Raw genomic sequence first — 27,866 nt, 5'->3', positions numbered from 1 at the left:
ATAAATTGCCTCCTGGGATTTCATCTTGAATGTGGTTTTAAATTTGCCACCTTTAATTGCAAACAATATAATAATGAGCAACAAGCATTAATTACAAAATAGGAATAAAAAAATGCTCTGTGCTAATCAAGTTGGGTAAAAGTATCAAAAAATATGAAATATACAGAAGGACAACCTACATACATTGCTTGGCTTTTACTGTTATGGAGCGACAAAGGTGACCATCCAATATCTTGCAGGTGCAGGTACTTGAGGCAAAGACAGTCAGTTAATGATACTTGCCAATAGTGTGGGTAAAGCACTTGATACAAGCAGTAAGATTCCACCGAAGTGGCGATGAGTCCACTGGCCAAACCTTCTTTGTTTCCAAACACACTAGTGGGCCTCAGCATGGGCGCTCTGTGATGCCTGCACTAGCATTGACCTGGCTTTTACAGACTGAACAGCTATTGCACCAAGTTATTGTCAATAGCAATATTGAATATCTTGAAACATTTCTTGGCCATGTTACTGTCTTGGGCCTATCTCTGTACTGCCACAGACTTAGGCGTTCAATCTCAACACCCTCTCTCTGTGATTTTCAGCTTCAATGCCTACAATGCGGCATGGTGGCGCAGCGGTAGAGTTGCTGCCGTACAGCGCCAGCGACCCGGGTCCGATCCCGACTACAGGTGCTGTCTGCATGGAGTTTGTACGTTCTCCCTGTGACCTGCATGGGTTTTCTCCAGGATCTCTGGTTTCCCCCCACACTACAAAGACGTACAGGTTTGTAGGTTAATTGGCTTGGCATAATTGTAAAATTGTCCCTAGTGTGTGTAGGATGGTGTTAGTGTGCGGGGATCGCTGGTCGGAGCGGACTCGGACCAGCGGAGGGGGCCGAAGGCCTGTTTCCATGCTGTATCTTTAAACTAAATGTATCCACCAGAGACACAAGAAATGCAGATGCTACAGCTTTATACAAAACAAAGTGTTGGAAGAGCAACAGAACCGGCAGGACATTCTTCATGATCAGATGACCAAGGATGTTTCTATAACATAAGATCCAATCATTGCTGTTTTAAATAGGCGACCAAATTTTCACAACCATATTGAAGAGTACACTGAAGGGCGACAGTCTTTCGGTTAGTTCATCAAATGCTTCATGTGAATCGAACAGTACTCTTCATACTTATTGCCATGTTGAATTTAATGCTTGCATGCAGGACTGAGATAAGAACATTTTTTTCACCCAGAGAGTTGTGAATCTGTGGAATTCTCTGCCACAGAGGGCAGTGGAGGCCCTATTCACTGGTTGTTTTCAAGAGAGTTAGATTTAGCTCTTAGGGCTAAAGGAATCAAAGGATATGGGGAAAAAGCAGGAACAGGGTACTGATTTGGGATGATGAGCCATGATCATATTGAATGCGGTGATGGCTCAAAGGGCCAAATGACCTACTCCTATTTTCTATGTTCCATGTTTCTACGAGACTACTTATTTGTCATCTGCATTCGATCAGATGAGTTCAAGTCATATGCAACATCATCTGTAAAGATCTGTGATGAGCTAGCCGATAAGTGTCTGAAATAGTATAACGCTCAACAAGTTGCCACCCATTTCAAATCAATTAATACAACAGTTGAATGGTTTTAAATAGCGTACTTGAGAAAATAAAATATTATATGGCATGAAAATGCAGCCTTGTTTCAAATATTGCTGTCAAACTCTGATAATTTTTTTAATTGTACCAGATAGTTGCCTTCATGATAGAGTTGCTGCCTTACAGCGCTTGAGACCCGGGTTCCTGACTACGGGTGCTGAATGCAGGGAGTTTCCTCAGGTGCTCTGGTTTTCTCCAACAGGTGGCAGTACAGAGGGAGGCCCAAGGCAGAAACAAGGTCAAGAAATGTAGGTCAAGAATTCCGCACAAGGAATTCCTTTAAACATGAAGAACACCTTCTTTGAACATTCAACATGGTCTTTCGGTTATTATTCCTGCCAACACTGTCAAAACCCTCGACAGGTCCACGTGCTGCATGGATAGCTGCCCATTGACTTGCAATGGCCCTGCACAAAGATTTGAAATTCTTGCTGTGAGGGTCTACCCCGAAGACAGATGTAAATTCAGAGCCGCTGCTCTACAACTGGCACAACTAAGAACCTAAAATGAATATTGATTTCTCTAACTTCAAGTAACCCTTGCATCCTCTCTCTCTCTCGGTCCCTCCCCCACCCTAGTCATTGTTCTCGTTTCACTGTCATCTGGGTGAGTTTCATTTGCTGGAAATGGAACTCGTTTTTACCTGGCCCACAGCTAACAATGGCCTGTTTCCTTTATCATCGTTAATTTTTTGCATATCTTTCATTCATTTGTTCTATATTTCTCTACATCACCGTCTATATCTCTCGGTTCCATTTCCCCTGACTCGCAGTCTGACGAAGTGTCGACCCGAAACGTCACCTATTCCTTTTCTCCAGAGATGTTGTCTGACCCGCTGAGTTACTCCAGCTTTTTGTGTCTATCTTCAGTTTAAACCAGCATCTGCAGTTCCTTCCTGCACAACCTGAAATTGATGTTCTATTTTGTGTAGTCCTAGATTGTAGGTTATTTTTACCACCTTGATCTAAATCAACTGAAGCATTGAAATCAATTGTCCTCATCATTACACAAATGTCCTCAGCAATGGAAGGTCAGTCACTGGCTATTCTACTGGCTTAGCAATATAAAATATTGTACAAACTGGACCATCAGCGAAGCTAGAATCTCATTGTTGGTTTTGTGCTGTTATCGGTCAATACCCAATGTATTTGTGGCTTATTCCCCTGATAGTGAATAAAAAGATGAATTTCCAGTTTTTCAGGCAAATTTGTGATAAATGGGAGAACAGCGACGGAAATCCCTTCCAATTGTATCAATAATGTCCTAATAATGTTACACTCGGGATGAAACAGTGAATACAAAATGGGTTCGACATTTAAGAGTCCTTATACATTGACAATCCTCGTAGTCTTAGTGCTTTTAACTGCTCAACTTCAATTTTTGCCCTGAGCAGTTCTTCCTCCAATGCATGTAATTTTTTAAGGCTTTCCCTTTTTTCATCAAGGTACAACCCAAACTTTCTTTGGTTTTCCAGGATAAGTTCTTGCTCCTTGGAAGAAACGGCCGGCACTTCCTTCTCGTGTCTGGTTCCAAAGCCCGGAATGCCAGCATGATGATGTTGCAGAAACAGAAGATCGTCCCTTGTGACAGGTCGGGGAGACGGTGTGGAGGGTATTCTAACGCAAGGCGGGGAAAGGGAGACACCTTTGATCTGCCGAGTATCTGCCTTGTTTAATCCTTCAAAGCAGTTGCTCGCTGATAGCCGAGTGGCTAACTGAGATTTTCCTTCTGATTTTCGCCCAGACTCTGGGGTTATCCACCTAGGAAATGCATAGGGCTGGTAACCCGAGGTACCAGGCTGTGAACAAGAACTGCTCGGCATGTCCACACAGCTATCTCTTCTTGAAGTAGAACTCCTGCCATAGGATCTGTATGAAAATAAAACATTTTCTTCATTCACCATCATTGTTGCTTACGTACTTTTTGCTACTACTTTTTGAATTGTCAAAAAATATTTTGACACAATATTTCCAACTTCTCAGATTTTGATAAAGTCCAGCTAAATTCCACCCTTAAAGGCAAAAGTACACTCTATTTTTTTTTAATTGCTAATTTGAAATCTGGGGTTTGATTATAAGCAATAAGTATTCTTCATAGATATATATATATATATATAAATCTAAGTAGCTAATAGTGGAGTTTCATAAAACAGGGAAGTCCAAGTTCCCAATAATGGCCAAGTTATTTTATGTTTGTTGTATGAAGTATTTATAACTGCCTGGAGAAATTATCACAGAAATGTGTGTTCCTGATGGATAACCAACAACCCACATTCCTTACGTTGTGGAATGTAGGCATCATTAGTAAGGCTAGTATTTACTGCCCCTGATAAGCTATCTTCTTGAATTGCTCCAGTCCTTCTCGTGAAGCTCGTCGCACAATGCTTTTGCAGAGGGAGGAGTTCCAGAATGTTGACTCTGCAAAGGGTGGTGTTTGTAGATTATAGAGGATGGAGAGAACAAACTGGGCTCAACATTTTTGGTCAAGTAGTCTCTGAATTTTGCCATCAAGATTCATAACTGTCACTTGGATAATATAATCATGAGTGCCAGTCACTTTTCCACCTGATGTTCCACATGCCTTAGGCTCACCCTAACACTGGAATTTAGAAGGATGAGAGGAGATCGTATTGAAACATATAAGATTATTAAGGGATTGGACACGTTAGAGGCAGGAAACATGTTCCCTATGTTGGGAGAGTCCAGAACCAGGGGCCACAGTTTATGAATAAGGGGTTGGCCATTTAGAACGGAGATGAGGAATAACTTTTTCGCCCAGAGAGTTGTGAGTCAGTGGAATTCTCTGCCTCAGAAGGCAGTGAAGGCTAATTCTCTGGATGCTTTCAAGAGAGAGTTAGACAGAGCTCTTAAAGATAGCAGAGTCAAGGGATAGGGGGAGAAGGCAGGAACGGGGTACTGATTGTGGATGATCAGCCATGATCACAGTGAATGGCGGTGCTGGCTCGAAGGGCCGAATGGCCTACTCCTGCACCTATTGTCTATTGTCACCCATTCCTTCCACATCCTCCTCACAACCTATACAGTTGTCCAGCTTGATATCATCAGCAAACGTGGATATATTACACTGGGTTCCTTCATCCAAATTAATATAAAAGGTGATCTCAGCATTGATCCGTGTGGTGACCCACTGTTCATTCCTTCTTAATCCAAAAACCACATCATTATCCCTGCTCTTTCTCTCTGTTCGCCGATCCTCAGTCCACAACTATAAGCCTGCGTTGTCTAATTTTGTTTAAAAAAAACCTCAGTCTAGTGCAATCTCTTGCTACATTTCCAAGTGAAAATGCATCACATCCAATGGTGTGCCCTTGTCTGCCAATTACTCACAGGCTCATAGCAACACTTAACAGATATGTCAAATCATTTTTATAGATCATGATAGACTTTGCTCAAAATGAACCATTATTTACTTAGTACCGCCACCATTTCCTTACAGTCCCAACTGAAGATGGCAAGATAACTGGTCCATATATTCCCATTTTCTTTATTCATCCTTTCCTATAAGATTATGTTCATGGAATAGGATTTCGTTTGTGACCCCTTAATTAATTCCTCCGCTCAGTTCGCACTAACCAACCTGATAACCCGGTTGCTCAGCACTTCAACTCCCCCTCCCATTCCAAATCTGACCTTTCTGTCCTGGGCCTCCTCCATCTTATTTTGCTTAGGTAGTTTACACCCCAGTGGTATGAACATTGACTTCGCTAATGTCAGATAGTCCTTGCTTTCTCCCTCCTTCCCCTCTCCCTTCCCAGCTCTCGCACAAGCGACTGTCTCTGCCTCTTCCTGTATTTTTCGCACCCCCGACATCTGTCTGAAGAAGGGTCTCGACCCGAAACATCGCCTATTCCTTCTCTCCATAGATGCTGAGTTTCTCCAGCATTTTTGTCGACGTTAATTAACAGGAATCATTCTAGAATCCATGGAAATTTTGCCGTTTCTAAAGTTACCTTTTCAAAACCCTAGATATGAGTTTAAGGGAATTTACCGCCTCTCATTCCCATTAATTTCACCAATACTGCTTTTTTTTAAAAATAAATGCTAATGCCATTCAGCTCCTCGCCCCCAAGACTTGCTATTCTTCACTATTTTCATGCCTTCTTCCTTGAAGGTGGACACAAACTATTTGATAAAATTCTCTTCCATTTCTCTATCTCAAAATATAATTTCTTCTAGAAACATAGAAACATAGAAAATAGATGCAGAAGTAGGCCATTCGGCCCTTCGAGCCTGCACTGCCATTCGATATGATCAAGGCTGATCATCCAACTCAGTATTCCAACCCTGCCTTCTCTCCATATCCCCTCATCCCTTTAGCCACAAGGGCCACACCTAACTCCCTGTAAAATATAGCCAATGAACTGGCCTCAACTACCTTCTGTGACAGAGAATTCCACAGATTCACCACTCTCTGTGTAAAAAATGATTTTCTCATCGCGGTCCTAAAAGACTTCCCTCTTATCCTTAAACTGTGACCCCTAGTTCTGGACTTCCCCAACATCGGGAATAATCTTCCTGCATCTAGTCTGTCCAACCCCTTAAGAATTTTGTAAGTTTCTATAAGATCCCCCCTCAATCTTCTAAATTCTAGCGTGTACAAGCCGAGTACCAGTCTTTCTTCATATGAAAGTTCTGCCATCCCAGGAATCAGTCTGGTGAACCTTCTCTGTACTCCCTCTATGGCAAGAATGTCTTTCCTCAGATTAGGAGGCCAAAACTGTATGCAATATTCCAGGTGTGGTCTCACCAAGACCCTGTACAACTGCAGCAGAACCTCCCTGCTCTTGTACTAAAATCCCTTTGCTATGAATGCTAACATACCATTTGCTTTCTTCACTGCCTGCTGCACCTGCATTCCTACTTTCAATGACTGGTGTACCTTGACACCCAGGTCTCATTGTATCTCCCCTTTTCCTAATCGGCCACCATTCAGATAATAGGTGCATGACCTCTGTATTCTATTTCACGTTCCTCATCAGTTTCTTGGGCCTATCTTTTGACAAGATGGGAAATGTTCACAATTGTGGGGGGCACTGCTCATTTTGACATTATAAAGTTTCTCCTTTGATCTAATGCTATCTCCAACCCCTCGGTTTAGCCACGTCTAGATTATTCGACTTCTAGGTATTTATATGCCTTAAAGGAATGTATATCGGCGAGACTAAACGTAGACTGGGCGATCATTTTGCGGAACACCTTCATTCAGCCCGCGTGAACCAACCTAATCTCCCAACTGCCGGACACTTTAATTCTCCTTCCCATTCCTACACAGACCTTTCTGTCCTCAGCCTCCTACACTGTCAGAGTGAGGCTAAACGCAAATTGTTAGAACAGCAACTCATACTTCGCTTGGGCAGCCCAATGGTATGAATATTGATTTATCTCACTCCAGGTAGCCCCGGCATTCCCTCTCTCTCTATCCCTCCCCCACCCAAGTCGCACTAGCTTCTCATTTTCACCCTACAAACAGCTTACAATGGCCTGTTTCCTTTATCATTGTTACATATTTTGCATATCTTTAATTCATGGTTTTTTATCTCTCCACATAACTGTCCATATCTCTTGTTTACCTTATTCCTAGCCAGTCTGAAGAAGGGTCTCGAACTGAAACATCACCATTTCCTTCTCTCCAGAGATGCTACCTGTCCCACTGAGCTACTCCAGCTTTTTGTGTCTATCTTCGTATTTGCCATATTTTTATTTCAATTTAGTTTCCGAACCCATTATAATTAATTGATGTCCAATCTCTTCATAGTTTGTTCGTATGTCTGAATTTAAGACCCTGGTTTCAGATTGAACTAAATCCCTTTCAATCATTTAGGTAAATTCTACCATATTATGATCACTCTTCGCTAAAGATTTCCCAGATCAAATATAGCACACAAATGGGCAGATTTGTTTTTTGGAGGTATTTTGGGATAGGATTCTTTTTCAGAATATCAGGGAAGACTTCAATCTCCTTTAAGAATGGTGGAAATTAACTTTTTTACAAACTTCCAAAGAGAATAGCAACGCTCATCATGAAGATGGTATCTTCAACAATATAGCTCTCCATCAAAATGGTAATAATTGTCGGGCAAAATTATGTGCGCAAACCTACAGTTGGCCTTGAATCTACAACCTTCTCAGAGGCTAGAATGCGAACAACTTGAATCCATCTTTAAATATTCCTCTCAGAGGCAGAATCCAAGTAGGAAGGACAGATAAAAAAAAACCAGAAGATGCTCAGAATACTCAGGTCAGGCATCATCTGTGAAGAGAGAAGCAAAACTTTCTCTAGAACTGTAAAAGTAGATATAGCACAAATTTCAAGAGGTAAAGAAAGAAAAAGGGCGACCATGAGTGGTAGGAAGGATGAAAGGGATACTGCAATAGAGAAAATTGCTGTGTCATGTTTCTCTCTTCCCCCTTCTCTGCATCTTAACATTTGTTAAGGCAGGAGAATGGGGTTAGGAGGGAGAGATAGATCAGAGCAGAGGAGCACCAATGGTTGACACCAACAGCATCACAAGCCAGGCCGACACAATAGACAATAAGTGCAGGAGTAGGCCATTTGGCCCTTCGAGCCAGCACCGTCATTCAATGTGATCATGGCTGATCATTCCCAATCAGTACCCAGTTCCTGCCTTCTCCTCGTATCCCCTGACTCCACTATTTTTAAGAGCCCTATCTAGCTCTCTCTTGAAAGCTCAGCCATGATTGAATGGCGGAGTAGACTTGATGGGCTGAATGGCCTAATTCTCCTAAGGAATAGGAGTAGAATTAGGCCATTCCGCCTATCAAGTCTACTCCGACATTCAATCATGGCTGATCTATCTCTCCCTCCTAACCGCATTCTCCTGCTTTCTCCCCATAACCTCTGACACCTGTTCTATATCTCCCAAATCACAATTTTGTAGTCCTAATAAATTTGATATTAACCCAAAACTTTTTCTCTGCTTCTCTTTCCACTTATGCTAGCTGACCTAGTATTTCCAGCCTCCATCATATTGTGTTTAAATGGGACTTTACCCTTCTGAGAATACAAAAAACACTAAAATGGAATACTTAAACGTATTCTATAATTTTTTAGTAATTCAAAGTAATCCGTATTGGAGAAAAAGAGAAAAGATAAGTTATACTTACATATTATGTTGATTCGATGAAGACATTAGTTGGCCATTACTTCCTCTTGCCACCTTGAAGACAGGCATGGATTTCTCTTCTTCAGCATCAATTACTTCTGCTTTTGTGATCACTTTCATGCTGTGACCTGGTTCTGGATCAGCTATATCCCAGACACATACTTTAATGGCTGCCTGCTCCACGTACTGGTGGAACTCCTCCTCCGTCATTCCCTCTGGTGGCACAACCTCATGCGATCCAATGCCCGATGACTGGCCCATGACATCGGTGTCTTCGTGTGCTTGTGGAAAAAAGGCGGTGTGGCGAGCCTTCCACCTACTGATCCAGCCAACAGTTGGAACAAAGTTTCTGATCTGCATTGCCTCTGCCAGACACTTTGCCTTGGCGGCCAAGATTTCATCGGAGATCACCACATGCTGCGCCTTGGCTATTTGGAACCACTGGAAAAGCGCCGAGTCCACATCATTATCCCTCCCTTCCCTCTTGCGTTTTCGATCTGGATTGCTGTTAGTGTGCCATTCCATCATGACTTTCTCCTTGTTCTTGATTAGCCTAGAGATGACTGGCTGCGTCACCCCAAATCGCTTTGCTAGTTCCATTTGGGAGATCTTTTGCCTCTGAAGCAATTCAAGAACTTGAATCTTCTCGGATAAAGTCAGCTCCTTCTGTTTTTTCCTCGTGGATTCCATGCTGTAACTGAACTGTTGAGCAACTGAACTTTTCACTAAATGGTCTAGAGGTCTGATTTGCTCTTTTTAAAATCGGAACTACCTCCAAAGGCCAGCCCCCACTTCAGAAACACACCCAAAAAAACCTGCTTTCTAAGGTAATGATGTGCAAAAGGCCCATTCAGCTTGAATATTCAGAGTAATGAGGTGCTGAATGTCTCCATTGTGTAGTATAAAACCCTGAGTCTTGCATAATGCTAAACCAGGGGTCAAGGAAGGTCAGACTAATCCCTCAATGACTGTGTAAGAAACGCCCAGCTAATCCATTGAAGCTGTTAAGTGTATAATGGAAAACTGTCAATGGCCATTATTCTAAACATTTAAGTATAAACTTGCTTCTTATAAACTTAGTTGATTTGAAATATATATGCAGCTGCATTGCAGTACAATTTTGAGTTTTGAAAGTTTATATAAAGAAATTATATATACACTTAAACTGCAATCAAGCATTTCCCTTCTTTAGTTTTAAAACTCATCATTAACACTTGTCCAGTCACCAAAAATGTGGTGAAACCAGACTGATTCTAAAGATTTTTCATTATTTTGTTCTCTTACACATCCAACCTTGTGATCATGTGTTTTGTATACAAATGCCACTGACCTCTACTTCTCACCCCTAGTTCCTGCCAACCAGCTAAACAGGAACTAGTCTGCAAGGGGATGGGGAGGAGGGGGGGAGGGGAAGGGATAGGGAGCGCCACGCTAGCACAAAACATGAAGTTGAGGCTTAATGCCTGCGAGGAAAATCGTGCAACATCCCTGCATCTGAACTCGATTTGCAACAGGAATTGTTACCACTCAATATTTGAAACTAAATACAAACAGCGGTCGTGCTTGTTATAATTGGGGCGATATTCAACTTAGAAAAGATAAAGCCATTGCAACACCAAACTTTCAAATCAAGTACCTCTTGAGTGCAAGAAATTGACCAATCCATTAGTTCAGACAGGCCTTTGGTCTGTGGAGCTATAAATGAAGTTTAAATTCCTATTACTTTATGACAGTAATCACAGATAACTGTTTATTTTTGTACAAATATTCTAGTTGATAACAGGAAGGTATGTTTGAGGTGTGTATGGTTCAACTGCTAACATGACAGAATTATTTGGAATTATTCAGAACCATAGGAATAGGGATCATACAATATTAAATGTTTAATTATTCTGGCCACAGACTATGGTCATCATCAGGGTCGGGCATGCAGTGTGCTGCCATTTTGGCTTCAGAGGCAGCATTATTCTTCCACTTTTTTTTGACCCGCACAAATCTAAGGAGAAATGAAACACGCGGGCGAAAGACATGTACTAGCAGCAGCACTCCTTAATGATGAAACACTTTATCCAGTGTGATAGAAAATGCCGAATCATGTCACCTAAGCAATATCTTAGGAAAAAAAATTGAATGCGTAAAAAACAGATACAAAACAGTGTTGTTGGATTGCTACTACTTCCCTGTATATGCATCATTTCTGAGTAGCAGCAGCAGCAGCAGCAAAAACCACCACCTCAAAATAATGTTTGGGACATTTGAAAGCTCCCAAGTGACATCAAAGACCTCTAATTTGCTTTAATTATCACGGAACCCAAGGTACAATATATAAATGTCACACTTTCTCCCCCTCGCAGTGTTACACACAGAAAAAATAAGCCACAGAATGACGACAAATAACCTTGCATTCTTACTAAATGCATCCAATGATAGGTGCAAACAGAATTGCCACCAGTGCACGCAGTCTGCAAATTCAATTTCAGCTCTTTATTTATGACACAAGCAGAGGCTGTGAAATGTTTAAGTGGTTGGATAATGAACGTACATTTCAACAAAATACGCAATCTCCACAGTCCCACTGTATTTGCAAAGTGTATCATTGCTATTCCATACACATCAGCTTCAAACATCCAGCCAGAATGATTCCCTGCAGTTCCCCTGCAGAAAGCCTTTGACCATCACAAAGAAAGGACCTCCACTTCATTCTACTAGGCTTGTCAGTTAATTAGTGGGAATTCCACAGGAATTCTCTAACTAGAACACGGTCTGCCATTATGGAACGCAGCACTCTGAAGGATTTGGCTCGCTCGCCTTTAAACATTTTGAATATTCCTCCCATAAATGATTGAATTTGTGAAATTGTGCACCGCGCATTTGATATATTTTTACGTGCAGGAAGGAACTGCAGATGCTGGTTTAAACCGAAGGTAGACACAAAATGCTGGAGCGACTCAGCGGGGCAGGCAGCATCTCTGGAGAGAAGGAATGGGTGACATATCGGGTCGAGATCCTTCTTCAGACTGGCTAGGGAAGAGCTGAAACGAGAGGTGTAGGCGATGAGGTAGAGAGATAAAGAACAATGAATGAAAGATATGTAAAAAAGTAATGATGATAAAGGAAACAGGCCATTGTTAGCTATTTGTTAGGTGAAAATGAGGGGCTAGTATGATTTGGGTGGGGGAGGGAGAGAGAGAGGGAGGGAATGCTGGGGCTATTTTATATTTAATAACTACATGTAAAATGTTTCTTAGAAGTGTCAACAAATAAAAACCCATCTGCAAGGCAATCTGCAGGGTTCCGACCAAAAACATCACCTATTCATTTCTCCAGAGATGCTGCCTGACCCGCTGAGTTACTCCAGCACTTATTGCCTATCATCAGTATAAATCAGCACCTTCCTACCCACCAACAAAGCTTCTGAATTCATCATCTCTGTTGGAATATGAGAAGGCAGGTGAATGGGGTTAGGAGGGAGAGACAGATCGGCCATGATTGAATGGCAGAGTTGACTTGATGGGCCGAATGGCCTAATTCCGCTCCTATCACATGAATATTTTTTTTGACTGACATTTTCATTGGAAGATTGTTATGCATTATATTCGAAACAAGGATGTCAGCTACAGTTCGAACAGAATAACCATGCAGTGAATACTTGTTAAAGGAGTGATGGGGAAATGCTAAGATCTACTTGCAATTTGTTTCAGACCCTCCAGCTCTGGAGTTCATCCAATCTACACTGTGTGCATATTTCACAAGACCAACAGAACACAGCTCCACATCTATAGCTCTTCAAGTGTTGCAGTTGAGACTTCAGTTTCTAATTGTCGACCTTGGCACGGAGGCGCAGTTGGTTCACAGCTGCCTCACAGCGCCAGTGTTCCTGGTTCAATCCTGACCTCGGATGCTTTGTGTGTGGAGTTTGCAAGTTCTCCCTGTGACCGCGTGGGTTCAGTTTAGTTTAGAGATACAGCATGGAGACAGGCTCTTCGGCCCACCGGGTCCGAGCCGACCAGCAATCCCCGCACATTAACACTTTCCTACACCCACTAGGGACAATTTTTTTACATTTACCAAGGCAATTAACCTACAAACCTGTACGTCTTTGGAATGTGTGAGGAAACCGAAGATCTTGGAGAAAACCCACACAGGTCACGGGGAGAACGTAAAACTCTGTACAGACAGCACCCGTAGTCGGGATCGAATCTGGGTCTCCAGCGCTGCATACGCTGTAAGGCAGCAACTCTACTGCTGCGCCACCGTGACTGCCCTTCAGGTGTTTCCTTCAGGCGCTCCGGCTTACACCCACATCCCAAAGACGTGCAGGTTTGTAGGATAATTGGCTGCTGTAAAAATTGCCCCTCGTGTAATAGAGAGTGGATGAGAAAGTGGGATAACATAGAACTAGTGTGAATGGGTGATCGATTGCCGGCATGGATTCGGTGGGCCAAACAGCCTGTTTCCATGTATATCTCTAAACTAAACCTCTGTCAAAGGAAGTTCTGCACAGGTCAACAAAACAAGGGCTACACAGCTGGTAATATTTATGGGGCAAAGTATAAAAGTTGCCTGTGATGGATCAGTACGTGGCTGTTGACAATACAAACCTTAATTTAAATAGAACATATACATAGCATGGTTAGTTGATGTGTCAACAAATACTCTCTTGGACTTCTACAGGTGCACAGTAAAGAGCATCACGACCTGTTCCGGCAACTCGAACACCTAAGAACAAAGATTGCAAAATGGCAATCACTGCCCAGACTATCACGGGTACTGGCCTCCCCACCATCACAACGTTGTATAGGAATTGCTGGCGCACCAGGGAGGTGAATCTGTGGAATTCTTTGCCACAGAAAGCTGTGGAGGCCAAGTCGGTGGATATATTTAAGGCCGAGATAGATAGATTCTCAATTGGTGCGGGTGTCACATGTTACGGGGAGAAGGCAGGAGAATGGGGTTAGGAGGGAGAGATAGACCACCAAGATTGAATGGCAGAGTTGACTTGATGGGCCGAATGGCCTAATTCTACTCATATCACTTATGATCTAATGCAAAAGGTAGCCAGCATTGTCTGGGAACCACACCACTCTGGCCCTGCTCTCATTTCACTCTTGCCACTGAGAAGAAGGTATTGGAGACTGTACCATCCAGGTCCAGGAACAGCCTCTTGCCAACAACCATCAAGGTATTGAACAGTATGAACTACAACTAAACTTCGAACTATGGATTGTCTCGATTGCACTAGGGGCGACTGAGTACTATGTTTACATACCTCTTGTGCTGCTGCAAGAAACAGCCCTGTCCCACAGTACGAGTTCATTCCAAGAGCTCTCCCTAGTTTAAAAAAAATCAAACTCGTGTTAAGCACGGGGAATGAACGTAGCGGGTACGTCGGAGCTCGGGGACGTCTCTTAGCGGCTTGTAACGCTAACGGCAGTTACTCGGGAAGACTCGTTAACGGCAGGTAAGCACGGGAAGACTTGTGAAGATTTTTCAACATGTTGAAAAATGTCCACGAGAGCCCGAGTACTGACGAGTGGCCATTATCGTAAATCTCCGAGTTCGAATCCGGACAAACTTGGGAGAGCTCTTGGAATGAACTTGTACCGTGGGACAGGGCTTTAAGAATTTCATTGTTCCATTTTGGGACATATGAAACACTCTTGTCTGGTCTTGACTCTTGCTGATGAGTGCCTTCAATATTCAAACAAGTGGTGCTGCCTTCAGTGCTTATTAATTTTATTTCTGAATTAATCCCTCTTCTTATTTTCACTCAACAATAACTTGTCCAATTCTTCTCACAGAGAAAGTGGTGACTCGATTTCACAGAAATGCAAAGAAATAAACAGCTAGCCTAATTGTAATTGAAAGCTTTATTCAGAGGTGAGTTTTAATCCGGGCTTGGAGGTTCGGAAGACTTCACAGGTAGGAGCATTGAATATAAGTGTCAGGAAGTTGTCATTCTTTGTGGGCTGAAGGGCCCGTATTGCATTGTTCTATAATAATGATCTTAAAGCAATGGGAGGTACAGAGGTACAGTTGTTTAGGTAGTTTAGTCCGAAATGTGGTAATGCAGGAGTCATGTGTATTTTTTCCTTCTCTTTCCACCACTCCCCCACTCTAGTCATCCTGCCAGATCCACTATTCACATCTCTTCGTTATCACCTCGTCCACAACCACGGATGGACCATTGTGGGCTCCACCTGTCCTTGGTCAACAATGCCGGCACTAATTTGTTCTGAACTTTTCCATACCTCTCCCTCTCCCTCTGAAGAAGGGTTTTAACTCGAAACATCACCTACTCCTTTTCTCCAGAGATGCTGCCCGACCCAAATTACTCCAGCAATTTGTGTCTATCTTCGGGGTAAACCAGCATCTGCAGATCCTTCATACACATTTTGTCTGCTATACTGCAAAATCGACTAATCACACATGTTGTTTGACCTGCTGAACATGTCCATTTTTTTACGTTTTTTATTTTGGATTTCCTTTCCCCATAATTTTGCAGATTAGACGTACTTGTCTTTCTACACAGTTACAGGCGCAGAAGTGCAATTAAAACAAATGTCATTAAGCTTATGTAGGGATGTTAATAAAAGGTTATTCTTTCACAGTAATATCAAACTGGCAATACAACATTGGACACAAAAGTCAATTAAAGTAAGTCAAGTTGATGCTCCATATTTGAGTCAGATTTAGTTTAGTCAATTTAGTTTAGTTTAGTTTTGAGATACAGCGTGGAAGCAGGCCCTTCGGCCCATGGGGTCCACGCCAGCCAGCGATCCCCGCGCATTAACACTATCCTACACCCACTAGGGACAATTTTTTACATTTACCAAGCCAATTAACCTATAAACTTGTATGTCGTTGGAGCGTGGGAGGAAACCGAAGATCTCGGAGAAAACCCACGCAGGTCACGGGGAGAACTTACAAACTCCGTACAGACAGCACCCGTAGTCGGGATCGAACCCGGGTCTCTGGCGCTGCATTCGCGGTAAGGCAGTAGCTCTACCGCTGCGCCACCGTGACGGTGGCGTTTAATTTTATTTAATCATTTAATCTTATAAATGATTTAAAAACATTGACATTTTACCTCAAAAGTTTAAAAAGGCAGAAAATCCACCAAAAATAGGACTACGGTGAAATTATTTTTGTGGTACTGCATGGAAACAGGACCTTCGGCCCATCGGGTCCAAGCTGACCACTGAAACCCATACACGCTAGTTCTATGTTATTCCAATTTTGCATCCACTCACTACACACCAGGGGCGATTTACAGAGGACAATTAACACACAAATTTAGAATGTGGGAGGAAACCAAAGCACCCGGAGGAAACCCGCAAGTACAATCAAAGCATACGCGAGTACAACACAGTGCAAAGAGAAAAATAGTGTGCAGAATATCGTGTCACAGCGACAGAGAAAGTGCAGATTAAAAAAAGTGCAAGGGTCGTACTGAGGGAGATTGGAAGGACACCCTTAGCTTATGAGAGGAGTTAAGTCGTCTGAACAGCTGTTCCTGAATCTGACGGTACATGATTTCAAGCTTTTGTATCTTCTGCCTGACAGAACATGGAAAAAAGTGGGAATGACCAGGGTGTTTGTGGCCCTCAATTATGATGGCCGCTCTCCTGAGGTAGCGTAAAGTAGATATGGCAGGGTGAGATGGGTGGTGGAGGAGTCCAGTCTGTATGATAGACTGGGCTGCATCCACAACTCTCTGCAATTCCTTGCATTCTCAGATAGAAGTGTGGAAAACCAAGTTGTGACACATCCCCGATGGGACGCTTTTCCCAGTGCCTCTGTAGGAATTGGCAGGAATCATTCGAGCCATTCCTAAATTTTCTTAAGTCTTCTGAGGAAGCAGATCACAAGTCTGAAGAAGAGTTCCGACACAAAACATCACATTTTCCTTTTCTCAAGAGTTGCTGCGTGACCTGCTGAGTTACTCCAGCAATTTGTGTCTATGATTGATGAGCTTTCTTTACTGAAAACCGGTATCAATGAAGATGGGGAATTTGATAATAAACGATAAGGAACTTTTAATAGGGTTTATAGAATTTTACTGTGTTTCCAGCACATCCGCTTTGACGGTACTAAAATCTTGGAAACAAGCTAGAAAGGGTTCAGAGAAGATTTACAAAGATGTTGCCAGGGCTAGAGGGTCTGAGCTACAGGGAGAGGTTGAGTAGGCTGGGACTATTCCTTGGAGCGCAGGAGGATGAGTGGTGATCTTATAGAGGTGTATAAAATCATGAGAGGAATAGATCGGGTAGATGTTCAGAGTCTCTTACCCAGAGTGGGGGAAATCGAGGACGAGAGGACATAGGTTTAAGATGATGGGGAAAAGATTTAATAGGAATCTGAGAGGAAACATTTTCAAAGGATGGTGGATGTATGGAACGAGCTGTCAGAGATGGTAGTTGAGGCAGGGACTATCCCAACATTTAAGAAACAGTTCGACAGGTACATGGATAGGACAGGTTTGGAGGGATATGGACCAAAAGCGGGCAGGTGGGACTAGTGTAGCTGGGACATGTTTGTTGGCCGTTGTTGGCAAGTTGAGCCGAAGGGCCTGTTTCCCCACTATGACTCTATTTCATGAGCGAACCTTCCAGTAAGATTCATGATGGACTTCGAATCCATCCATCTAGTGAATAACAGCTTCTCTATTTTGGATTGCCGGAAGAAGCTGACATGCCCAAACCCCAGGTTGAAAATGAAAATGTGAAGCTGCCTTTTTCACTTGTTAGCTGAAAGCACTTTAGATTGTTCCTTAATTTGAGGTCAAGGCATGTATCCTTGCACCTGAAGCTTTCAAGACAGTCGAATGCCAATATTAACAACCGGTGAAAAACTCCCAAGTTATTGTCTTTTGATTTGTCTCTGTGGTATTGATTTGGTGCTGGATCAGTGACTGCTATCCAGGAGGATAATCTGAAATCTGATCCCAATGATAATCCCTCCATGGGAGTTATATTCTTAGCTTTATCCCCATGGGGGGGGGGGGGGGGTTGGGGGGGGGTGGGAGGATGCATGGCCCTTGAAAAAGAGACAGCCTTGTGTTCTTTGTCTTTGTTGTCTGTCTTTTTCTAGCTTTCAGTAGAGGTTCACCGAGGTCACGGAGTTTCTGAAGCCTACTTTTCTTTGCCCTTTCAAAAGTTTTGATAAATTCTGCTGGGTACAGAATTTTGCTTCAACATAACACACCAAAGGCAACTTTCAGAAAAGTTAATGGCAGCAACTTTCTGCATTCCGTTCAGGATTACAAATGCGAAAAGCACATTAAACTGAGTAAAATCCTTTAAAATCTAATTATTACTTTTTCATTTTCGATTTAACAATCAAATCAAAACAGGTTTCACTACAGCAGTGACTGGTCAGACAGAAAAATTGGAAATAAGTTTAAGGGGACAGAAGCTACCATTCTGCACTGGACAAAACTCTCTGAAATAAATAATTTAATATTCCTTTTGTATTTTACACTTTATTATATAATGTGTCAAATGATTTACTAAAGTTTTTTTCATGTGAATAAACACCACGAGTATCATTTATCCCAAATGTCAACTCTAAGAGTTTCATAAGTTCTAGCAGCAGAATTAGGCCATTTGGCCCATCAAGTCTACACCGCCATTCAATCATGATTGATCTATCTTTCCCTCCTAACCCCATTCTCCTGCCGTCTCCCCAAAACCCCTATCGACCCTCACTAATCAAGAATCTATCTATCTCTGCCTTAAAACTATCCACTGACTTGGCCTCCACAACCTTCTGTGGCAAAGAATTCCACAGGTTCACCACCTTCTGATTGAAGAAATGCCTCCTCCTTCCTTAATGAATGTCCTTTAATGCTGAGGCTATGGTCCTAGACTCTCCACCTAGTGGAAACATCCTCTCCGCATCCCCTCTATCCAGGCCTTTCACTATTCGGAAAATTTCAATGAGGTCCTCGTTCATCCTTCTAAACACCAACGAGTAGAGGCCAAGTGCCGTCAAATGCTCAACGTATGTTAACCTTCTCATTCCTGGGATCAAAGTGTTCACGGGTCGAGGTGCCAGTAGACCGGGCCGCGGAGGCCCTGCAGTTGCCGGGGTATCGTGTGGATAGGGCACCGCTGGATGCGCCAACAGAGGTCGAGCACATAGACTGGATGTGGCCTACAGCAGCACAGAGCAGAGGAGTACCAATGGTTGACACCAACAGCATCACCAGGCCAGGCCGACTCCTGCAAGACTCTATGTCTTTAAGGTCTCAACAAGACTCTATACTTTTAAGAATTTGAAACTTGAAGGGCACAAGATGGTGCCAGAAGCATGGTGGCTCTTGGTGTTTCGGTGAAGTCCCCCACTACGATCTTCAGGCTTGGAGATACAGCGTGGAAACAGGTCTTTCGCCTCGACCAGCAATAACCACGTATACTTGTGTAATCCGACACACTAGGGACAAATTGCAATTAACAAAAGCCAATTAACCGTAATACCCATATGCCTTTGAAATGTGGGAAGAAAGCGAAGCATCCGGAGAAAACCCACGCGGTCACAGAGAGAATGTACAAACTCTATACTAATAGACAGTGTAGTCAAGATCGATTCAGGTCTCTGGCATTGTAAGGCAGCAACTCTACTACTGAGCCAGTGTTCCATCCAATCGTTGCACTTTTGTACACAAACACTGAATATATATTTTCTCTCCCTTGTTTATTATATCACTTACAATGTACTATGTTGACGTATTCTGTTGTGCTGCTGCAATTAAGAATTTCATTGATCGATCTGGGACATATGGCAATAAAACACTTTTGACCCTTGACTCTTATCTATGAATGTTCTTACAAGTATGAATTTCACGTACGATAGAAACAAAAAGCTAGAGTAACTCAGCGGGACAAGCAGCATCTCTGGAGAGAAGGAATGGGTGACGTTTTGGGTCGAGACCCTTCTTCTGATCTGTCTGAGGAAGGGTCTCGACCCGAAACGTCACCCATTCCTTCTCCCCAGAGGTGCTGCCTGTCCCGCTGAGTTTCTCCAGCTTTTTGTGTCTATCTTTGGTTTAAACCAGCATCTGCAGTTCCTGCCTGCACATAAACTTCACATATCTAAGTATAAAGTACCATTGAACTATTGAATCAGCTTCTCAATATGTTTAAGGTTTGTCAGAGCTCTACGTTGAAAACCTTTCTTCACTTGCAATGGGGTATCATCAATTTGATAATATAAAAACTAGAACTGTGGTAGCTATCTGGCATTGTGCCTTTCGATTGTTACTGCGAACACAAGTCAAAAACATGAAAACAAGCTGATTTTGAATTTATTTATTATTTTCCCCAATTACAAACAACAAACAAGGTAGTAAAGTGCAGCTTCCGAAAACTTTTAATTTCACCCCCCCCTCAAGATTGACTTAAAAAAAAACCCAATTGAATATTACCTCATTAAAGTTTTCACTGACACCGTGACAGTTGTATTAGAAGAAAGTATGAATGCATAAATGTTACTTCTGGAGTTGATTTGTTCATTGATATGGGGAGTTGCCAATGGGGAGGGATAAAATGGGAATCAAGATTGGAATAATAATGCAACTGAAACCATAACTAAAAAACATTAATTTTTTTAATTACAGAGATACAGCGAGGAAGCAGGCCCTTCGATCCACGCCAACCAGCGATCCCCGCATATTAACACTATCCGACACACACTAGGGACAATTTATACATTTACCAAGCCATTTAACCTACAAATCTGTACGTCTTTGGAGTGTGGGAGGAAACCGAAGATCTCGGAGAAAACCCACACAGGACATGGGGAGAGCGTACAAGCTCCGTACAGACAGCACCCGTGGTCGTGATCGAACCCGGGTCTCCGGCGCTGCATTCACTGTCAGGCACCGCTGCGCCACCCTAATAATTACTGTTCAGAATTATCAGAAGTTAGAAAAGTATTGGAACATACCAGTCTGGAAATTATTTGAACTATTTAGGATAGTTATTTAGGAATGACAATATAATTATATAGCAAAAAACAAATATTGGGAAAATGCTTGAAGTTTTGATCTATCAAGAATTTCCAACCCTTTCAGTTTTTATCTTTATATACTTTCGTTAACATTGCAATATCAAAAAATATTTGCTGCCAAACAACATGTGGAAATATTAAAGCATATTTCAAAAAGCTTGATCAAAGAGTGGGGATTAGGAAATGTCGGGATTCCCTTTTTATTAAATTATTCATTTTTTCAGGATCTGGCAAAGGCAACATTTATTGTCCATCCCTAAATGCCCAAACCACAATTACCCCCAAGATAAGGATGGTTGGCTGTTTTCTTGAGCCACTGGGAAGTCAGAATTTAGCAGCTGAAGCAGTGGCTACTATTAGCGAAAGCATTAACATTTGAGGATTAGAGTCGGGAGAATGCAGAGATCTCTGACTAATGATGTTGGAATGATGAGAAGGAAAGGGGCCAGGCAGGATTTGAATAACCAAGGCATCTCCTAATGAAGTCGATGTTAGTAGCATAAAGTGCTAGATAGAGGGGATGTGGGAGAGGATGTTTTAGGACCAGAGGGCACAGCCTCAAAATAAGAGGATGTACCTTTAGAATGGAGATGAGGACAAATTTCTTTAGCCAGAGGGTGGTGAATCTCTGGAATCCCCTGCTACAGATTGCTGTGGAGGCCAGGTCATTGGGAAAAGGCAGGGGAATAGGGTTGAAAAGGAAAAATAGATCAGCCACGATCAAATGCTGGAGCAGACTTGCTGGAATTAATGGCCTAATTCTGCTCTTTGTCTGGTGGTCATAAGACTAAAAAAATGTCAGAGAAACAAGGAACTGCAGATGCTGGTTTACAAAAATAAAAACAAAGTGCTGGAATAATTTAGCGGTCAAGAGGATATGAATAGGTGACATTTAGGTCGGGACCGTTCTTCAGTCTAACTGTAGTCAATTGTAAAGAGGTTTAGTTAAGACCTTTGGATCACTTCAAGTTTACAGAAGACAGAACAAGGAAGGATATCCAGGAAAGAATTGAAATAGTCAAATCTAATGGCAACAAAAATTAGGTTTTGATGACAGATCAATAGTCTGATGCATTAATTCAGCTTCCTTCCCCAGACGGAATCAAAGAACAAAATTACAACACAGAAAGAAACCATTGTGCTAGTTGAAACAGAGCTCCCCTAATTGTATCTTCCAACGTTTGATATGTGGCCAACATGTCTCCACTCTGAAAGTACAACCTTTTGTTTATACAAAGGATTTCTGGTTCTATCATCCTTCAACAAACAGTGAGTTCAAGATGTGTAGGAAAGAACTGCAGATGCTGGTTTAAATAGAAGATAGACACAAAATGCTGGAGTAACTCATAGAGAGAAGGAACGGGTGACGTTTCGGGGTCGAGGCCCTACTTCAGTCTTCAGTCTGAAGAAGGGCCTCGACCCGAAACGTCACCCATTCCTTCATTCCAGAGATGCTGCCTATCCCGCTGAGTTACTCCAGCATTTTGTGCCTATCGTCTGGGTTCAAGACCACTAGGCTTTCTTTATGAAGCCAGGTTCAGCAACTTGTATCTATCTTCAGTATAAATCGGCATGATCAGCTCGAAGGACCTGGACCGCTCCAATATGCGGTTGGAGGGCAGGTCACAAATCTCGTCAAATTTACGTAAAAGACATACCGGGTCGTCGGCAGATTCAGCGGGCACGGCGATCTGGCCGTTGGCATCCAGGACCGCTGGATCATAAATGAAAGCTCGAGCTCTCTTCATGGCATCTGGACCTGCTAGATTAAGCAGGAGGGAGGCACGGACCGCAGCAGGGTCGTTTCTGTGCACAATATTGACGTAGTGAGTGTAGTCCATCACAAACGTATTCCATCGCTCCGCAATGTCCACATCAAAGACAAGGGGAGAGGGTTTCCTGCACGAGGAGGCCATCAGAACTGATGAGGAGCACTGGGCAAACTATAAAATAAAAACCGGTAAACGGGAGACGCAAGTCTAACTAACTATCTGACACACTATAACCTTTACTATAGTCTTTAATGTAGCACATGGCACACATGTCCCAGTACTGGCTGCACCCAGCCTTCAAACGTACCAGGACAAAATGGGAGGAGGAGAAGGGAGGAGATCACAGTTATACTGATGTGAGAGGGCGTGTTAATGGTGATGAGGTAGCTACATTATAGGTTGCATGCATAAACCATCTACACTCATCAATGCCTCTACTTCCTTAGATGATTGAGGAGATTCAGTATGTGCCACAAAAAAGGCAGCCGGCATCATCAAGGACCACCTGGGCCTCATTACATTTCACACCTGCCATCAAAGAAGGTATGGGAGTCTGTAAACCGTGACCTCCAAGTTCAGGAGCCACATCTTCCCAACACTATCAGACATACGGAGGGCGCAGGAAATCGTTTAATCGTTTAAACGGCTAAAAAGGTTGTTGGCTGCAACCTTCCCCCCATTGACGAACCGTACCCTGCAAGGGCCAGGAAACGAGCGGGTAAGATCATCTCTGACACCTGTCACCTTGGCAGAAAACTCTTTGAAGCACTTCCCTCTGGAAGGCGACTCCGGACTGTCAAAGCTGCCACAGCCAGACATAAAAACAGCTTTTTTTCCCCACGAGTAGTTGCTCTATTCAATAACCAAAAGTCTGTAGCCTCCTTTTGCTCTGGTATTTTATTTCATTCACATGTTTAAACTATAATGTTTTATTGTTAATGTTTTAATATTTTATTCTTAATGGTTTACTGTGTGTCGTGTTGTTACTTGCGAGTGGAGCACCAAGGCAAATTCCTTGTATGTGCACATACTTGGCCAATAAACTTATTCATTCAATCATTCATTCATTCAAACACCAAGTAAACTTTGTGTTATGAACTGTCTTGGTTAGAAACATAGAAATTAGGTGCAGGAGTAGGCCATTCGGCCCTTCGAGCCTGCACCGCCATTCAATATGATCATGGCTGATCATCCAACTCAGTATCCCGTTCCTGCCTTCTCTCCATACCCTCTGATCCTCTTAGCCACAAGGGCCACATTGGTTCCACTAGGAGCCCAGGTCTTTTGTTTTTGTTTTGCACTAAAGGATTTTTAAAATTTATTGATTTGTTTTTGTTTATATTATGTTTCTATTGAGTACTGTGTTTTCAGACCTGTTATGCTGCTACAATAAATAATTTCATTGTTCTGTTTCGGTACATATGACAATTAAACACTCTTGTTTCAAGACTCCCTTGACATCATCAAATGGGGGAAAAAAAAATCCCTTTTAATCCTTCCGCAAATTACGTTAGCACTACATCCCGTGCTCTTTGACCTGCCGGCCAAGGTCATTAGTAAGTAAGAAAGTTTATTGGCCAAGTATTCACATACAAGGAATTTGCCTTGGTGCTCCGCCCACAAGTAACAACATGACATACAGTGACAGTTACGAACGACTCAGAAAACACTAATCATTAATGATAAAACACCATTGATCAAGGATGTGAACCAACAAAATACCAGATCAAAGGGTGGCTACAGATTTTTGGCTGTTGAGTAGAGCAACTACTTGTGGATAAAAACTGTTTTTATGTCTGGCTGTGGCAGCTTTGACAGTCCGGAGTCGCCTTCCAGAGGGAAATGATTCAAAGAGTTTGTGGCCAGGGTTAGAGGGGTCAGAGATGATCTTGCCCACTCGCTTCCTTTGCCTTGCAGTGTACAGTTCATCAATGGAGGGAAGGTTGCAGCCAATAACCTTCTCTGCTGATTGGATGATTAGTTGCAGCCTCCGGGTGTCGTGCTTGGTGGCTGAGCCAAACCAGACCATGATGGAGAAGGTGAGAACAGACTCTACAATGGCCGTGTAGAATTGGACCATCATTACCAGTGGCAGATTGTGCTTCCTCAGCTGCCGTAGGAAGTGCATACTCTGTGTGTGTCTTTTTGACTGTGGAGTCAATGGTAGCCTCCCCACTTAAGGTCCTTGGAGATGATGGTTCCCAGGAACTTAAAAGACTCCACAGATGTGACTGTGGTGTTGTTGATGGTGAGTGGGGTGAGGGGAGGGGGAGCTCTCCTAAAGTCTACAATCAATTCCACAATCAATAGGCATTTCAATTTTACCCAACGTGATTATTCCCAACAGTTTCTGATTTTATGCATTCGCAACGAGGACTTGGATTAGCGTTCCAATAGCTGATGAGGAAAAGTAGAAAATGACAATGTTACAAAAGATAATCTAGACAGTCTTGATGATGGTGGAAAATGTAACCTAAAATCCATCATGTGGATAAATATACATTAAAAAAATGAAGGCTGCAAAGTCTTAGTTCAGCTACATTCAGTTCCCTGGGAGAAGAAAATAGTCTATGGGAAGGGAATTAAGTTTATGGGAGAGATAAACTTAATGTTAATGGTTTGGTTTTGCTGATAATTAGTTGGAGGTGATTTAGAAAATGTTTCGTATCTTCACTCCTTCCCCAAAGACTCAGCACCATCTACTGGTCAGAAATGTTGTTTAGTTCAGTTTAGAAATACAGCGTGGAAACATGCCCTCCGGCCAACCGAGTCCGCGCCGACCAACGATCCCCACACACTAACACTATCCTACACACACTAGGGACAATTCACAATTGTACCAAGCCAATTAACCTACAAACCTGCACGTCTTTGGAGTGTGGGAAGAAACCCTGAGACAACCCACAAAGGTTATACGGAGAACGTACAAACTCTGTGCAGACTGCACCCGTGATGAGGGTCGAATCCGGGTCCCTGGCGCTGTAAGGCAGCAACTCTACCGCTGTGCCATTGTGCCACCCAAATATTTCAGAAAACTCTACTTGCCTGGTTAAGGGCAGATTCAGTAACACTTAAGAATCTTGATAAATCCGTTACAAAGTAGCCTTTAACATTTTCTCCCTCCACCAGCAACAGTTTTTCAGTTTTGGTCTCCAAATTTGAGGAAGGACAGCGTAGGTTCACGACGGAGTGCAGCGTAGGTTCACGAGGTTAATTCCCGGGATGGCGGGACAGTCATATGTTGAGAGAATGGAGCGACTGGGCTTGTATACACTGGTATTTAGAAGGTGAGAGGGAACATTATTGAAACATATAAGATTATTAAGGGATTGGACACACTAGAGGCAGGAAACATGTTCCCAGTCATGGGGGAGTCCAGAACCAGGTTTAATAATAAACGATAAGCCGTTTAGAACGGAGATGAGGAAAAACCTTTTCACCCAAAGTTGTGAATCTGTGCAATTCTCTGCCTCAGAGGGCGGTGGAGGCCAATTCTCTGGATGCTTTCAAGAGAGAGTTAGATAGAGCTCCTAAAGATAGCGGAGTCAAGCGATATGGGGAGAAGGCAGGAACCGAGTACTGATTATGGATGATCAGCCATGATCACAGTGAATGGCGGTGCTGGCTTGAAGGGCCGAATGGCCTACTCCTGCACCTATTGTCTTTAAACGTCTGTACATATGTAGCTTCTATAAAATGCATTTCAGCATATAAAATTATAAAAGGACTGGGCAAGCTAGATGCAGGAAAAATGTTCCCAATGTTGGGTGAGTCCAGAACCAGGGGCCACAGTCTTAGAATAAAGGGGAAGCCATTTAAGACTGAGGTGAGAAAAAATGTTTTCACCCAGAGTTGTGAATTTGTGGAATTCCCTGCCACAGAGGGCAGTGGAGGCCAAGTCACTGCATCCAGATTTAAGAGAGAGTTAGATAGAGCTCTAGGGGCTAGTGGAATCAAGGGATATGGGGAGAAGGCAGGCACGAGTTATTGATTGGGGACGATCAGCCATGATCACAATGAATGGCGGTGCTGGCTCGAAGGGCCGAATGGCCTCCTCCTGCACCTATTTTATATGTTTCTCTGTTTCTAGCACTTGCCAATGCTTTTTCCAACATAATCTTCACCACCTAAAAAGACAAAGGGTGGAGGCATATTTGATCACCATCATCTCCAAGTTACACAATCTTCTGACTTGGAAATAAATCACCATTCCTTTAATGCTACTAGGTTAAAATACTTAAAACTTCCCACTGAACCTTACGGCAGGTGAGATTTCGCCACGTGGACTGCAGATATTCAAGGCAGCTCACCACCCACCATATTGCAATAAACTCTGATAGTCCTTCCAAAGCACCAGACTTTAGACTTTAGAGACATAGCACGGACACAGGCCCCTTCGCGCTGACCAGCGATCCTCGGTACATTCGCACTATCCTACACACGAGGGACAATTTACAATTTAACCAAAGCTAATTAACCTATAAAGCTGTACGTCTTTGTAGTGTAGGAAGAAACTGGAGCACCTGGAGAAAACCCACGTGGTCACAGGGAGAACGTACAAACTCCGTACCGACAGCACCCATAGTCAGGATCGAACCCTGATCTCTGCCACTGTTAAGCAGCAACTCTACCTTTGCGCCATTGTGTCGCCCCCTTCCTTTAAGACGCCCCCGACTTTCATTATCTGGGCTAATTTTCCCCTTTTGTGGCCTGGTAAATAATTACTGTATGAAGTAAATAATCATTTTATTAATGTTCCTGTTAAGTACTTTGGAAAATTCGCTGGGGCAAAGGATGACAGGGAGATAAAGAAAAAGGTTTTTGCATGAACCTTTGACAATGGTTTTAAACCCATTGCCTGAACAGAAGAGTCATAAACCCCCAGTTTAAAAATGCTTCGATGTTTACTTGAATAGCTATAACCTGCAATGGATCAAGTGTTGGAAAGGTGATCAGAAATGGGCAATAAATACTGACCTTTTCATATCATAAATGAGTAGCAATAATTTAAAAAAAGATAATTTGGCCCTTGTTTGCACCATGCAACCTTCCCTGCCCCTTGTATTCACCAACTCAACTAAGTCGAATCACAACCCTTTCCAAAGAACCACCTCTTCACCAGCCAACCATAAGGCATTATGACCCTTCCTTGGTCATCTATTGCCAACCCCGATTTGTTCTGGCATTTTCCTAACTCCAGTTCCCCCCCCCACTCCCCAACCTCCGCCTTTACTTTCTATCTGAAGAAGGGTTCCGACCCAAAATGTCACCAGTTACTTTTCTCCAGAGATGCTGCCTGAC

The 27,866-nt window shown here is 42.8% G+C and overlaps 2 protein-coding genes across 3 annotated transcripts in view; both read right to left on the bottom strand.

The window, feature by feature from the left end:
• Positions 1 to 27,866, bottom strand: part of rad54b (RAD54 homolog B) — a 122,403-nt gene that overhangs the window by 71,017 nt on the left and 23,520 nt on the right. The window lies entirely within an intron of this gene.
• LOC129696114 (uncharacterized) lies at positions 30 to 9,849 on the bottom strand. The gene is made up of 2 exons (XM_055633580.1): positions 8,783 to 9,849; positions 30 to 3,505 (listed from the first exon to the last, which is right to left on the bottom strand). Exons 1-2 carry the CDS (start codon positions 9,469 to 9,471, stop codon positions 2,953 to 2,955), a joined length of 1,242 nt encoding a protein of 413 aa, XP_055489555.1. The 5' UTR covers positions 9,472 to 9,849; the 3' UTR covers positions 30 to 2,952.

Source organism: Leucoraja erinacea, chromosome 4, assembly GCF_028641065.1.
Source record: "Leucoraja erinacea ecotype New England chromosome 4, Leri_hhj_1, whole genome shotgun sequence".
Classification (NCBI taxonomy): domain Eukaryota; kingdom Metazoa; phylum Chordata; class Chondrichthyes; order Rajiformes; family Rajidae; genus Leucoraja; species Leucoraja erinaceus.
This window is presented reverse-complemented; position numbering and strand designations above follow the sequence as displayed.